Raw genomic sequence first — 16,464 nt, forward strand, 5'->3', positions numbered from 1 at the left:
TCGGTGGTGTCGTTTATTCTCATAAAATTCGGAAACGAGACTGGACACTGGGGGGTGGGTGCAGGGGGTGAAGGAAATAGAAACAAATGTCGGTCAGGGGAATGTAAAATATGGGAATGTAGGTGTATCACTGGTCAGCAAATATTTTTGATCGGTCATTTCAAGCTTGAAACGCAGTTTTCACCTTTCGTTTCAGTAATTTCCTTTGGATTTTCCTTATCGTCAAGGGAATCGACGTTTAACGCGCCATTCTCGTAAAAATTCAGGTCAATACCACTATTTTTCATGGAATGGCATCATTTACTGGTTGTGATCGCACTCAAGACTCAAGGCTTCTCAGTTCCTTACTGCTAATCCTGTTCACCCGACACAATATCAAACCAATATCCCCATACTTTTCGCACCAATTCGCCCCACATCCCCCAGTCCTGAATCTCATGAGTTTTCTATCATTCCAATAAATGTTTGCCATGAAAAAAGAGCATCAAATACCAGTGACTTCACCCCCGTTCTAATTCTCCTATATTTTTCATATAAATTTAATTTTATCTCTTTCTTGTAAAATCGTGATAAAACTGTGTATAAAAAGGGCAGTAACAACAGTTCCTCAGAACGGCTTTATATCTACGACAGTGATAACTATCTTTCCGGTGCTTCCAACCGAGTGTCGTCCACTGTGGAAGTAAACACCAACATAAATTCGTGAACGGACCATTTGCTGGGTTTCTCCGCGTGTCATACCGCACAGACTCATGCCTTTTACCACTACTATCACTGATATCCTGGGGACATCCTTTGCTTTTTAGGAGGGGCTGGGGTGCATCCAATCCAGGGAAACGTGTATAGAAATGGTCTCCGGTGTTGTGTACTCCATCATCCAGAGTCTACACTCTTTGAAAAACATTGAAATTTCATGGATAGGTCACCACCGACTTCCACGAAATTTTCGATATCCCTGAAAAATATATATTTAAAAAAAATATATATTTCCAAGAATATATATTTTTTATATATTTTTTCATTGCCAGTGAATTGCACATGAAGGTCTGACGTTCTCGAATTTGACATTGCCATTGATGAATTAACAATGTCGGTGGATCCATCAATTCACAGATATGATATAATACGTTGTCATTGACACGGAGACTTTGAAGCTTCAGTAACATGCTCATCCTGCCGTCTGTGGCAGTCACACAAGAACACAGTGGGTGCCCTGTACGACATAACACGTTTGCCAACGCTTGGTCTCGTGTTAACAGATCTGGGCGTTTGCCGATGTACCTTGTGATGCACAACCCAGCGTCCGATTTCAATTCCACCAGGGGAATAATCCATGGCAACGAATCCGTGGTACATCCCGCTGTCTACATCAAAAATAAAAATCACACCTGACCAGCGCAACCTAGTACGTATGGGGTGATTTCACTCCGAAAACTTCCACCATAAAAACACATACTCGTTGCATTCAATTTTCTCATTTCTTCAAAGTACAGAAATGCGTCTTTAACCAGAAAATTATTTGTGCGGTCTGAATGCACTTGTGGTGATCAGTGGAATTTTTTTTATTTTGATGTGCCTGCAATATCCGCACGCGAGAGATCATGCGGAACAGGTTTTACGTGGCGATGAAAAAAGAGAATTATAAAAAATCTAATGGCAACTAATGACTAATCCAAACAGTCTTCGTGTCGAGTGTTATCATTTGCGGTGATTTTACTGCCATGACCGCATCTTAATGAGGTACATGACCGGTAATGTCGTAAATGAGTTCTCAATACGTACATCGAGGCGCGGAACTTGTTTTGATCAGGGGGAATTGACAAGAAATCTCTGGAGTTATCTATTAATCTCTGCAAGGTGCCGATGTTTTTTATTTTATTTGAATACACAATAATGAACACGCATAAAAACCTCCACGGGAGTTGCGATTAAGAAATCGTATTTCAAGTCTTCTTAGGCGTATTTTACGCTCAACTTAATGGGTAAGTTACGCTTTGGGTGGTCATAAATTTCGATTACGCAGCGATAAATTATGAAACAAAAATTCAGGAATTGTGACCTAAATTTACGAATTATATGTAATTCATGTTTTTATTATTATCAATTATATTGATTTGGGTAATCGTCATTTAAATTCAGCGTAAATACGATTTTTTAAACGTAATTTACATACCGGTTTTTTTGTGCGTAAGCAATAGTAATTCAAAGAAATGAAAGAATGTCACATTGACACGTCGGAGTGAATCGCTGAGTAAATGCCTCCGAGTGAAATGCAGGAGTTGAAATGGAGGTGTTGATCAGAGTACAAAGAGACATCCACGAAACATACATAACGTACTTTGCATACAGCCTGGTCAGACGTGCCCTCACGGATCGGCAATAATCGTACAATTCACCAATGTTAATTCGAATGCATACGACAATCGTTAAATCTGGGGTGAATCACCGATGATGTCGAGGCGGCCAAATAATCGGGAAATGACCGATGTCTCCGGGGGATGGTCACTAAATTATGCATTATTTGTACGGCAGTAATGGAAATTCCTTCGATTTTTCGGTGATTGGGGAATTACCGGGCTGATGGGAGTTCAATTTGAATATTAAAAGAGATTGAAGATTTTTAATCATCATGCTAATGAGACAAATTACGAATAATCGAGGGTTTGTGATGATGCGAGATGAGCGAGTCTGGAAAAATCTGAATTTTCAAATGGATGAAATTTTTTGAAAAAATCGCTTGAGATATATTTCCAAATGCAACTGAGACATATTCAAATTATTAATCGATATCTGAAAACAAGCTCCACATAACGTTTGATTACAAACTCATCAACAAAGTTGGAGCACCGTATTTCCACTCACCGAGTTAGTAAATCATAGAGAAGACCCGCGTGCGGATTACATCCCCCTCCGTTGCCTTTTGTGTATGTAACCTGGCTCGTGTCACAGTGGGAGCGAGATAAATAGAAGAGTGTGCCCGAGAATACGCGAAGACGACCGAACCGTGCGCCGAACCTGTACGGATGGTGGTGGCAAGCTAGCGTGCGCCAGAGTTGCCTCTGCCTCAATTCAATAGCTTCAGTACCGAGCCGTCACGGGTCAGGTCTCGACGTGTTGTTCTCTCACGATTATTTCAATCGTGAGTTTTCACTAATGGACCAAAACAAAAAAACTCCACCAAAAATTACCCCTGCACCCCTCCACTCAATTTCATGATTAATGCACAATAATCTAGCATTTGACGTGAACTGTTCACTCAGTGAAAAAAATATATATAATATGCCATCGATTGATTGACGCATTGATTTTAAATTCAAGCAAATTCCACGGGATGAAACAAATCCGATTGAATGAAAAGAGATAGTGAAGCCTATCGCGTTCAAACGAATTTAGGAGCAAGTGAATATCAAACGTGGGATCAACCGAGTGGGTAATTTCTAGATGCAGTGAATGTCGTTTATTTTTTTTTTTTTAAAGAACCAATACATATGCATCAGTGTTCCAAACCACGTTGGTACACTCCCCGTGTTCGTTTATTGAATAACCAATTGATAATCCCGCCACATGCGCACAACACTGTGAATTCGGTTGCGCGATGCATGCGCAAAGTTTTCAGTGTTAGCGGTGGGTTAAGAGAAACTAGTGAAATTTAATTGCAACTGGATTCACATAATTAAACGGGAACGTATAAATTTTATTCAAACCCCTGAGAGTTTGATTTGAACGTAGATTAAGGGGTTGAGAATAAACTAGACGTATTGAACTGATTCAACTGAGATAGAATTTTGAAATAGTGAGGTTTAAACCGATTCTGTATTTTTCTCACACATGTCAACGTCTCATTCACATTTTTATTATTTTGCCTAGGTAAATGTGCACCAGCCAATGGAAAATCCCAGGTGATCGTCCGGGATATCGCGAGTGATCAAAAATCAATCATTTACATTTATCTACATGGAGCGACAGTAGTTTTTGATGGATCGCACCGTGCTCCACTCTCGAACAACCAATAAATCACTTGATTTTCGGGGGTTATTCAGGAAGAGGGAAACAAGTGAAAAGAAAAAAATCGGAAATAACGTTGGGGTATTGACTGTCACTGAATCCGTGGGGACGCACACGGCAAAATCAACGTCGATCAATTTACACAGTTGAACAGGCAGGGACAAAAGGGAGATAACGAATGTTGGAGAGACATTACAGTCAAATCAAATGTTCATCAGTGAGATATTTAGTTTTTGATTTGTTGTTTAAATTCGGGGAATCACCGGGCAAATGTGAAGAATGAGATGAGAGGGTCGTAGCAGCAGTTGGAAGAGCCCTCGGTGGCAATTAGTGGGGTTCATCATGCCAAACAATTCACATACAAGTCTCAGGCGACAGTGAGAGCTTGACCGAGAGAATAACTGGAGAATCCCGGCTCTTGTGTTTGTGTGACAAGTATATGTGATAGTGCGGGTGAAAAGTGGTGGGGCAAAATGAGGTGGTGCATAGCGGTGATTTACCTATTGGGGGTTGTTGGTGGTCGGGGACAGGAGTTGCAGGATTTGGACAAGCCTGGTGAGTCAGCCATCATTATTCCTTTTTATTTTTTATTTTAAATTATTTTCCGGGGGTATGACATTTTTTTTAACTCGGGAAGAAAATTTTCGATCAACGGCCATCCGGAAATCGAGATTATTATTGTTTACAAATAAGGTCTTAACCGTTGACCTTTTTCGTCATTAGCCACTTACTCAGGGTTGAGTAGAGCTTTCAGTCGGAATTTTTTATTCCGTTAATCATGCTTGCGTTTTTTTTTTGTACAACAACTAAACGATTTCGTCGGGCCAGAAATGGGATTCGCAGATGGCGTGACTCATTTTGCAATTTTAATTACCACCCGAAGCCGTGAATCATTGAGAAATGGTGTCTTTGGGAAAATTAATTTAGGGGCGGGTCTGATACTCTCATTATAAAATTAGATATATGTAAAAGTGAATTCGAAAGTCATTCGAAGAGTCTTTCGCGTCTAATTTAAATTCGATGAGGAAAAAAAAAATGAATTATGATGGATATCGTTAATTTTGTTCATGTCGAGATCGCAAAGTGGTTTTCAAGGATAACTGAAATAGTTTGAGAGCCATCGTCAGGTATTTCCTGTCGATAATGGTGAGTTCCTTTACCACCTTTGGCAGAGGTTTGCCAGCGGTTGCTTTGAAAGCTGTTACATTTTGGTAATAACGAGGGATATAGCCAGAATCGATTATTGGAATCTCTGATTCATGCGGAGAAACTCGATAATCTTTCGCGGGACGGGCTTACCATGTTATCCTCGCAGCAATAAGTTTAATAACGTCATTAAAACTTTTTGGATTACAACTATTGACTTTGAGATTATTCCGGAGGGGTTCATTCGGGGTTAGACGATAAATGGAGAGGAAAATATTAGCGCTTCGGGTTGGATAATTTGAGGCCCTGTGAAAACTGGTTGGCGATGCGGCTTTATGCTAATTAATCTCGCACTTGGTCGGCAAAATGTATTACTCAATGGGTACTAGGCTGTGACGACCTCAGAGGGTCTCGCGCCTCGTAAATGTCGAGAATTCTCAAGACCGAGGACCAGCTACGATCGTTATTCCGATCTTCGTGTTTGAATATTCGAGAATTTGGAAATTTTATGGGCCCATTAGAATGACAGGGCTACTGCCGCATTTTCGGGGCTTCACTCATTTTTGATGAAGTCGTTACAACTACGTTATCTTAATTAAAATAAATCCCAACGTTATTTATGATTCTGAAATTTTTCCTCGTCTGAGATTGAGTCATCGAATCTCATCCGTCCTTCGGGGTTTTTTCGATTAATTTTATTCACCTAATAATGTAATATTGGAGACTTATTTACCAAATATTCAGTAATAATGTAGTGAGGTAATTTCTTGAATTTCCACCGCGGAAAAGTGAAAAAAAGTGGATGAGAAATAAACATATCAGGTTGGATGATTTATTTGGAGCGGTATGAAAAAGCCCGGGGAATTAAAAATCGTGAATCTCCATGGTCTTCATGCTCCGGCAGGTTCACATACTCCGGTACCTGGAGCCAGTTTAATTAGAACATGCGGATGATTCCGCGGTGCGATTTATTGCTGGGCAATGATATTAAAAAAACCCCATAGAAAGAGTGTAAAAAAAGTGCACACGTATATCAACTTTCTCGGAGGTGTCCCGATGATCGTATTGATTACCGTTGCCCCCGTGAAAAAAGAAAGCCCCGGTGCAAGGTACTCTGCGGTTTATTTACCCGTTTTAATCGATTGAGGAATGAATGAGGGTTTTCAGCTTTCATCGGAGCCATTGGAGAATTTAATCAACAATCACTACGTGAGAAAAATTGAGAGTAAAAAGGATAAATGAGTGGGTCGGGTGCTTCTTCTTATTCCAGCCCCCTCCGGGTAAAAGATCGTCGAGATGGTTGAATAAATGAGAGACTCAGGCCCACTAATTATCTTTTTGCATGCGATCTCTGGTTGTGTCTAGAGGACTTGGATAACCACGAAATCGACTTAATGGCCGGGCGATTTATCATACTCGACCTGCCCTCCAGTCAAGTTGGGGCTGATATTCGTCTCAGTGCAAGCTGTATTCACGCGTTAACCATTGAGGTGAACCCAAAGGGTTTGTTTCAACATTATTATTATTATTTTTTTTCTCCCGTTGTTTTTTTCGCATCCACTGCTATTTGTTCGCTTGGCAGCAACCTTGGCTATCTGGGGGATTTTTTTTTACCCCTTATTTGAACAGAAAGGCGTATAATGTACACGTGACGATATGAGTCTCGTGGAGAATGTAAAGTAATGTACAATGGCGTGCGTGGCCTCCCCTCGTCACCTCACCCAAACAAACCTCTGCACGTTATTCCGACATTAATCCCACCGTGTCCTGTGACATTAGCCCTCACTGGCTGATGTCACTATTATTTTTTCGCGGGTGAACGAAAGGACCATGTGTTTTGCGTTGCACGGGAAAATTAATGGGTCAAAGTCATCGTGTGGTGTATGGTCACAGAGAAAAGCGCTTGAATATCCTGAGTACATTGCGCCATAATAAGAATAAAGGACGGCTCGTGAGAAGTACTGACTCTCCCACAAGGCGCAAACTAATGCTGTCGTTCCGATGGCACATATGATTTTTTTTACCTCTGGGGAATTTTCGTGACGGAAAATGTGATGGAAATTCGTGTCATATTTGAATGCATGAATGCATGAAATACCTATAGATATTGAGAAGTGACCGGATGCCGGGTCGAATGCGTTATTCTTTGGTGTTATTATTATTTTAATAAATAAAAATAACCGGTGTGCATGATCGTTTAATAAGTGAGATTGCACTGGAGATAATGGAGACGCATCTTCTCGACGATTGCGGAGAAGCCACTCATTATTTCTCGCAATCTCGACTGGAATCTTGTTGATCATTGGTAATTCCATCAGCGGAGAATAAATGACCGTGAATCATACTTTGAATTGTTCTTAAGCCAACAAACATTCTCATTGGAGATAGTTGGGTCGGGGATTAGCAAGCGATCGGAGAAAATTGCCGGAGTTAAACAATATATCAGTGGGTTGTACACTTGTCGAAGACGGAAAAGCGATGAAGATGAGGAGAAACAGGAGAGAAGAGCTTACCGCAGATTATGAGTAATCCTTGGGTATCGGGTTAGCAGTTACACGCCTTTTGGACGCAGAAGCTCGAGGGTTTTAACGCGTTTCCCAGATAGAGAGAGATGATCCAATCTCTTTCGGCAATCGGATTAAACATACAGCCGGATTTCAACGGTAGAAAAGTTGAAGGGTCGAGATAAAGAACAGAGAATTATTTCGTAGACCGGCTATTGCGACAATTCTCTCCTTCTGCAGTGAAAATTATGGCTTTTATCGGTGAAAACCGGTGTAGTCACCTGTGGATGTATTCTTCCCACGCCGTAAAGGCAATGGTAGATTTTCCATAATTGAGATAAAATTTTGGAGTGAAATCCAAGAAATTTATTCATCCACGCTCGTAATTTCTTGGAAAGGGAAATTGGAAAATGAAATCTCCAATTGCGGAAATTAGATGAGTGCAAGAATAATCTTCTCAATATTTTAATTCTCGCAGAATTCAGTTCTAATTTTCATCTCGTCCTTCGACAATCAGTTGAAACTTAAATCCTCGGCAGGTAGATCCGGCGCCGTAACTAATTATTCGTACACGCTTGTATAGCATCGTCGTATATGCTAATTGTCTATTGACGATAATTGGAAAGGCCATTGAGTACGTTAACTATTTAATTGACGAGTATGCTGTTTAGGCATCAAATTCAACTGATACGTGGCTAGTGTAGCATGTTTGAATGGATTCAGCAAAACTGATCATAATATTTCCGACGGTTACGTGGACGATCAAGCCGATAACCAGAAATTATTGATCGACAGTCTTCACCGATAATGGGTATAAATCCATTAATTAATTTATTTCCATTCCTAGAGCTTCTGGCATTCGACTATAAGCGAATTGCTTGGAATCGGTTGTGGAATCAATAGATGGAAAATTCGGGGAATTATCGATTACATGAACAATTCATGGGATTATATCACGTCAAAAATATTCAGGGTGTTTTATTATTGATGTGAATTCGTTCGGGATTGTCACTTTAGATTTGAGGGCATTGAGTTTGTTGGAGTTTTAAATACCCACCCAATGATTGGAAACACGTCTGGGACTTCTACTCAAGCGAACAAATAACGACTTTTATCTCCCTCCGAGTTTCTATCGATGGTCCCAAGGGTGCTTCGTTATTAAGCCCCTGTGGTTTGTGCGAGAATTTATCGTCGAGACGTACGTGCCTACTTCAACAGTAAGAATCAATCGCTCTCGATAACGGATGCTCCGAGCACTGAATATACTGTGTCCCCCTTTTACTCGGGAGTGCATAAATTCATTAAAAAATTTTCGGTCAATTGTCTCCAGGTATCCACGATAATTTCAAGAATTTTCATACTGATGAAAATAATTATTGCCGATTGAGACATAAATTTGAAAATGACTCTGCGATTGCCATAAAACTAGTATGACAAAACGCGTCCAAACTATCACACAAATCTGACATCTAAACCACGCGGGGGATGGAGGGTGGCTGGTGGAGAAAAAAAGGAAGACGAATCTTGATTAGAGCCACCGCGGACCTTAATGAGAATATAAACTACTCCGGCCGGAGGGTTAATTTTCACCCGCGCCTAGAGCAACAGTCCCACCAGGTCTTACCTACGGGAAGATTGTAATCGCGCACGCGGTACCTTTTCCCCCTCTGTGAGCACGCCGTGCTCGATTAATAATCGTCGAGAATTCCGATTAATTACCTTCTCCGGTGTTTCTGGCTTTAATCACGCGATGGAGGGGTAGCCACCCCCGAGAGAAGACCGGTGTGGATATGTGGGGTCTTCGATGATGCGGAATCCAGTGGCTCTGAGGAGTTTTATCTCCTTCCGGGGATCAATAATTGAAACTGCGGGAGAGTAATCGACTACCGTTTTAATTATACCCATGTCTGGATTATTCACTTCAGACGTCTTCTACTACTCAGTTTTCAAATATCTGATTTTCGCAATTTTTTTTGGATATTGCCATGATTTTTTTCCTCAAATTCAATCCAAATTTTAAATGGAAGAATTTGGATTCAATTGGCATTCAAGTGCAATTTTCTCACAGTGGATTTGTTGGGATATTATTTCCATTTCATCTCCGGTCAATGCCCCGTTAACTCGAATCGGAATTATTGGGGAATTACGCTAGCGAAAATGTCGGATCGCCCGGCAAGGGAAAATTCCCACACGCGGTCAGACAGTGAAAACGATCGTTAAGTCGTTTATAAAATTGATTTTCCCATAATTGCAGAGTGGATTTTTTATTGTAAATTGAAACTTGAGAATTTATTTTAGATACAGAAATGAAATTCGTTTCCGTGATTTTTACTGAAATCTCAAATGTCTCAATAACAATAAATTATTATTCGATAATCGGATCGGATGTAGAGTTGCTGGGGCGATTCGACGCAGCTTCGGTGGCATCGTTTCGATTTATTCTCACCAAGTTGGCACGGGGTGAAGCCAGGGGTAGCTTTTGCTTCACGGTTCGTAGAGAACGGATAGAACCCGGTTTACCGGTCCTGCCCTTTCTTCGTGGTAACTATGAAACGAAATTGCGGCGTCCTATCGCAATGAAACTGCGCTCCGAGGCACGCCACATCGATTCACTGGGGAACGACAAAGAAGCGAAAATTGAGTGGATAACGAATCTGAAAAAAGGAATAGCCAAAGTTAAAAAATACATGACTTGGTAAGAGAAATAGCGGATGTAAATCGAATAAACCCGTGAAAAACCCGGAGAAAAGCAGCAAACTATCTCCTCTTGTATTCTAACAATTTGGATTTCTCTCCGAATATTTTTGTATAGATTCTCACTAACAATTTTCGTAATTGTGTGTTGCAAGTTGAAAATGTTTTTTGAATTTCTGGGAAAACCCAAGGCAGGGAATTTACAGTGAAAATATCACGAAATTTCAGATTTTAGTGAAAGTTTAATGCAATTTAATGGTGAATACTCATATTAAATTGGAAATTCAAATAACTTCAATCCGCGTTTTTCGTGGCGCGATTTCAAATTGAAGTTCTCCGTAAAAAATCACTAATCACTTATACCACGCTGATAGTGAATTTTATTGAACTCTCAATACCATCGACGTAATGGGAAAATGAATCAATCGTTATAGAAAATCAAATAAATTTCCAAGAGTTCAACACCACGAGAGAAATGCGTGAAAATCGATTAGAAAATAATAATAATGATTGAGTTATTGAATTACATAAAAAAAATTCAAAAATAAAAGTGAACTTGGGGAGGTGAAGGGAGAAGGGATTCGTCTGGGTATTACTTCCATTTTATGGGCGACTCGGGTTATCTCGAAATTTTCAATTTTCGAAATTTTCATGTTTTTTATGGCACTGAAAATTTATTGAGCTAAGAAATGCTCAGGATACTGTACAAAATACATTTGAATCACCATTTCGGCTAGTTTTCGTGACTGGGAGCGATTTGCTACCCTCCACCCACTCCAGGAGGCTCATGATCCGCAGCTCGTAAAGTTTAGACTTCCAACATTTTCGTTCATGGCAAAAGCACACAGACAGATACCGAAGGGGGTTGGGTATCTCCATTTTCCCCTTTTGTATCCTTTTTTTCTTCGTTTTTATGACTTCACGTTTTACGATTTGAGAGCCTTGAATTTCAATTTCACGTCCTTCCTCTCTTTATTTCTATTACCCTCATGCATTTCAGAAATGGAATCTCGGTGACTGTCTTGTTACACAACAAAATCATTATTTATTTTACGGAGTCTGGGGTAGTCGTGGAATTGGTTGGGTTATCATGAATGCGAGAGTATCTCCTGGGTTTGGTTAAATCTCGAGTTGAAGCTCTTCTACTTACGATAGAGAAGGGATGAAGACAGTCTGGGCCGAATGAAAATACGACGAGTATTATTATACATTTATGCCACTGGCAACCTAATGACTTTTATAAATCCCAGAAAAATCATTAAATCATGGAGTACTGGAATGATAAAAGGGAAATCTTGGCAATATCCCGAGGGGTACGTTGGAGAAATATTTTCATTTCGTGGGGGTGATTGCGCGGGTTTGAGGTCGAATGAACTTTTCCGTATTCATGACTGAAGAGAGAATGGAATTCAGGATTAAAGTTTAGGGGTTTTAAGTCACCTGTTTTCTTCTTTTCATTTTCACCGTTCGTTTTAGTGCGGTTCTTACTTCTTATCGGAGTAATAACGAGCCGGCTCGTGCGTCGGACATTTTCTGTTCGCGCGTTCTAGGTGGATTGGTAGCGTCAGGATATTATCGTTCAGAATAATGTCAGGATAATGAACATGGGAGTATAGGAATAAATTTCTAAAACATTCTACGAACATTCATCACATATCAAACAGGAAATATTGCAGCATCAGATTTATCCGTGTCAGATAATTCCACTGATAAAAATCAGATAATGAACTAGATTCAAAGAGATGAGAGAATAAACACTCGTAAAACTGATAATTTCGCTTCACAGTATTTACTAATTCAAAACTACAATGAAATGAGGCTTTTCACTTGCGTCAATACGTGATTAGTGCTGGTAGATTTGCATGAGCTAGGGTGTAGCAACATGGAGAATAGGTTAGAGAGCAATTTATCACTTTGCGCAGGCCAACCGGTCCTCGTATGCATCGGCTATCCCTCAAGAGGTGCAATGAGGTGAGGTAGGAGGGATAATATGGTTGGGTGGTGGTTGTGGGGTGAACACATATTGGATCTGAGACAGTACGTTATGGCAGGAATGGCGTGCCGGGTGTACGTGTGGTAATCTTTCTTCGATCTCTCATTGGCCTTCCGAGAAGGTACAGATACTTTCTACGTTTTATTGTCCCCCCTTGTTCAAATCCCCACCTCCTCGCGCCCCCTTGGCTCATTTTATTCAGCCCGAACGAGTTTGCGCGAGAGTGATAACGCAATATCGAGAAGAACTTTGTAAAGCCACCAACTCGAAAACCCGCAACTCTTCTCACCGAATCGACGGACTCTCAACCCATTTGGTATCCATCGCTATTTATGGTTGATCCGTGCTGGGAATATCACGGGATTCAGTACTTGCAATGCTTTTTCGGGAGGCCAAGGGGAACTGGCCATCAATTGCCATCAGATTCATCACTCTTCACCGCTTCCAACCATTCGGTAGTAAAATCATGGATAATTAATCTAAAAATAAAAATGTGGATTCGAAATTTAATGAACGATGTTGATAAATTAAATATCTGTGGGTGGTCTTTGAATATAATTATAGCGTCGGGTCGGAATCTTCGGTTTTATCATTGTGAAAAAGAAAATGTGGAAAATTATATTCCCCGTCAGGGTAAAGCTATCTGTAAAATTTTGAATTTTATGCTAATGAGTAATTACTCGGCTTTCATTCATAAAGCAGGAGTTACGGGAATGTTAAAGGTAGCAATTAAAATGGAGGAAAAAATTGGAGAAGGGGTAGGGGGTTCTATATTTTTTTATATGCTGTACAATTTTTATCGGATATACAATGGAAGATATTTCCGAGATAAAATGAACTACAAGGGAAATGTCTGCTCGTTATCGTTAATAGATGATAAGGAGATATTGTACATTTAACCATGAATTACGGTTGCATCCACTATCTTCCGTGGTGTTGTCAAAATGATTATTTAAGGGGATAAATTATAAATCTTCATGTTTGAGACGATTCTAAGTTGTCTGGGTCTGTTTTTCTCTTCAATATTTTTTTAATGATCTGTCTTGACTTTTTCGAAACTAATTCAATCGGTATTTATTATTCAGATCTGTTCACTTCTCCCGGGAATTCCCATTATTGCGAGAGTGGTGAATTTTTTTAGAAAATTTTTCAAGTGAAAATTTTTCAAAAAATGAAAAAATTAAAAATCGCTGCACGAGGGCCAATTCTTCTTCATTTCGAATCTACGGTCGATACAGAACTCAGATCAGTTCACTTCTCCCGGGAATTCCCATTATTACGAGAGTGGTGAATTTTTTTCGAAAATTTTTCAAGCGAAAATTTTTCAAAAAATGAAAAAATTAAAAATCGCTGCACGAGGGCCAATTCTTCTTCATTTTGAATCTACGGTCGATACAGAACTCAGATCAGTTCACTTCTCCCGGGAATTCCCATTATTACGAGAGTGGTGAATTTTTTTCGAAAATTTTTCAAGTGAAAATTTTTCAAAAAATGAAAAAATTAAAAATCGCTGCACGAGGGCCAATTCTTCTTCATTTCGAATCTACGGTCGATACGCAACTCAGATCTGTTCACTTTTCCCGGAAATTCTCATTATTGCGAGAGTGGTGAATTTTTTTAGAAAATTTTTCAAGTGAAAATTTTTAAAAAAATGAAAAAATTAAAAATCGCTGCGCGAGGGCCGATTCTTCTTCATTTCGAATCTACAATTCAATCGGTAATTTCATCTGAGTTGGATTTACTGGGAAATAGACGAATAAAAAATCAGATATATACTCTTATAGATAAAAACTGACTATAACGGGTTCAGCTGTAAAATTATAATTTTTTTGGGTCACAAATCATTCTTTCTCCCACGAGGCCATATTCTCAGAGCTCTTCGATGAGTTGTAAAACATTTTATTGTTCCCTGTTCGTGATAACTTGAATTTATTGTGGTGAAGAAACGTGGAGTCAGTGTTTTTTTGAGTTTATGGGGGAATAGAGAACATTTCGGGAGGAATTCAAGAAAAAAGTTGAATAAAAATTACGTGACAGTTTACGCACTCATGAAACGAAATTTCTTGTTTTCACAGAAATTCCAGGGAAATTGTGGAGCAAAAAAATGAAAATCCATTACAATGAATTAAATTTCACTGAATTGGAGTATTATTTTTACCCGAGTTATATTTGTGAGCTCTTGCGAAATATTGCTCGGGGTAAAAACAAATTTCCCGAGGTATTCTCAGTAGATTTCCACGTGAGTCATTCTCTCGGTTCGTTTCCAACCAAACACTACATCAGTTCGATGACAATCTGTGTACAAATATTCCTTCGCATATTATTCTCAACAAATCACCACCAATTCCTCTCAACTTGTTAAAAACGTGCGTTAGGCAACGAATTCTGGGTTACCCACGGATGAGTTTAACGTGTGTCGCGCAATTTTTGTATCTATTTTTATGGTACGGTGGGGAAAAAAAAAAATACCCACTCATCTGCAGAACCTTCGGACTAGGGACATGACCGTACATGCGGCTAGGAGTTTTTGATTCTATTTTTGTAGAGTAGGTCAGAGGAAAAATGAAAAATTCTTGGGTATTGCCATCAACCGACTCCTCGAAATGTCGGGTACAAATCCCACAGTGTATCGGTGAAATGGTATTCTAACACCAATGGGGGTTCAACCGCATGTCTCAACCGTGCATCATCCCAGCTGAGAGCTGGTAACCACGAGTCACTAGACCTTCATGAGGCGATACATATCGCTGCCAGCTACTGTAGGGGAATGGAATAATAAAAATGCCTTATTCATGGCTGTGACACTTTGGCCGGATGATACTCGGATACAAATGGCTCGTTTTTGGGGATTATTTTCAATGGAGGTCAGCTCGTCCTGTTGTTTGTACTCCGTTAGGAGATAAAAGAAATATATAAAATTTTCAGCTGTCACGCGGATCGATTCATGGAGAAAAAATCATGACACGAGAAGTTCTTGATTTAATTAAATTTTCAATCTGATGTTATCGAGCAAGTGGAAATTCGACTGAATTTTTCAGCATCAAATTTTCAGGTGATGAGTTGAAATTCAAGCTTCGAGCTATCCTTCACTGATGATACACCTTTTAATTCAATTATACCCCTCAACACTAGATGTTTCATTAAAATTATTCGCAATAATTGAACGAATTTTTGCCAGTGGCCAAGGACACAATAATTCATGAACACATTGACCCGAAAAACGCGAATCGAGAACTTATCGATCGGTTCCATTTAACTGTAAACCATTTTTGTTAGGAGATGAATAATTTATACAAAATGCAAAATGGCAGATTGTATTTAACAATTCTTTGATGGTATTATTATAACAATTATTATTAAAACGGGATGCGTTTTGCAACGGAATAATGCAATCGTGCGGATGGGTCATCGATATGAGTATCGGATCGTGGATTGAGCGGTAGTTTGTCGATGGAAAAAGCGACAAGGAGCGGTGAATAAATTGAAGGGATGGGGTACAGGGGTGGGCCTATGAGTTGCGGAAGGAGGAAGGGTGTGACAGAGAATTTATGCAGCCAGAATGGACCGTATAACGTTGGCAGGGGCTGGTTGTAATGTGTGGATTTCAGGGACAGGAGACTGGCTGTCGCTATAACCGCCAGCCAAGGAGGAAATGTCCGTCCATCAGAATGATGAATTGTTGAGGAGGACAGGATCGATGATAATTTGTGATTATCCCTGGGATACTGATGTATTCCATTTTTCTCGTGGCTCCTCTAGGGTGACTTGTTTGAGAAGTTGATTGAAGTGATCGGGAGATACCGGGATGACCAATCGGTGGCATCAGTCATGGAAATAAAAAACTCCCCGAGTCTATCACTCGTTTTCATCAATAACAGACCCCGACGCGATATTAGCGATTTAACTCGAGCGAAGATGTTATATTCTTATTCTTTAAAAATTTCATGTTCTCGATTTGGCGCGTCAGTTTTATCCAAGATATATACAATGAAATATATCTCTGGGATCGTACTGATAATTCAGGTTTTATTAACGATTGCTGACGTTAAAATCCTTGGGATGCCCTCGTAAACACTTCCCGCTTGTCCAATTTCTGCCTGTAACCCCGGATTTATGTCCAAC

At 39.8% G+C, this 16,464-nt stretch overlaps 1 protein-coding gene across 4 annotated transcripts in view; it reads left to right on the forward strand.

Moving 5' to 3' along the window:
- Positions 1-3,099: 3,099 nt before the first annotated feature.
- Positions 3,100-16,464, forward strand: part of LOC105269119 (hemicentin-2) — a 47,803-nt gene continuing 34,438 nt past the window's right edge. Inside the window, exons 1-2 of one of the 4 annotated variants that reach the window (XM_011309126.1) lie at positions 3,100-3,793; positions 3,868-4,560. In XM_011309126.1, coding sequence (XP_011307428.1) covers positions 4,479-4,560 — 82 coding nt within the window. In that variant the 5' untranslated portion in view covers positions 3,100-3,793; positions 3,868-4,478. Of the gene's footprint in view, positions 4,561-16,464 lie in introns of all 4 variants that reach the window. The other 3 variants (XM_011309127.1, XM_011309128.1, XM_011309125.1) reach the window with 3 other exon arrangements.

Source organism: Fopius arisanus, unplaced genomic scaffold (genome assembly GCF_000806365.1).
Source record: "Fopius arisanus strain USDA-PBARC FA_bdor unplaced genomic scaffold, ASM80636v1 scaffold00065, whole genome shotgun sequence".
NCBI lineage: Eukaryota > Metazoa > Arthropoda > Insecta > Hymenoptera > Braconidae > Fopius > Fopius arisanus.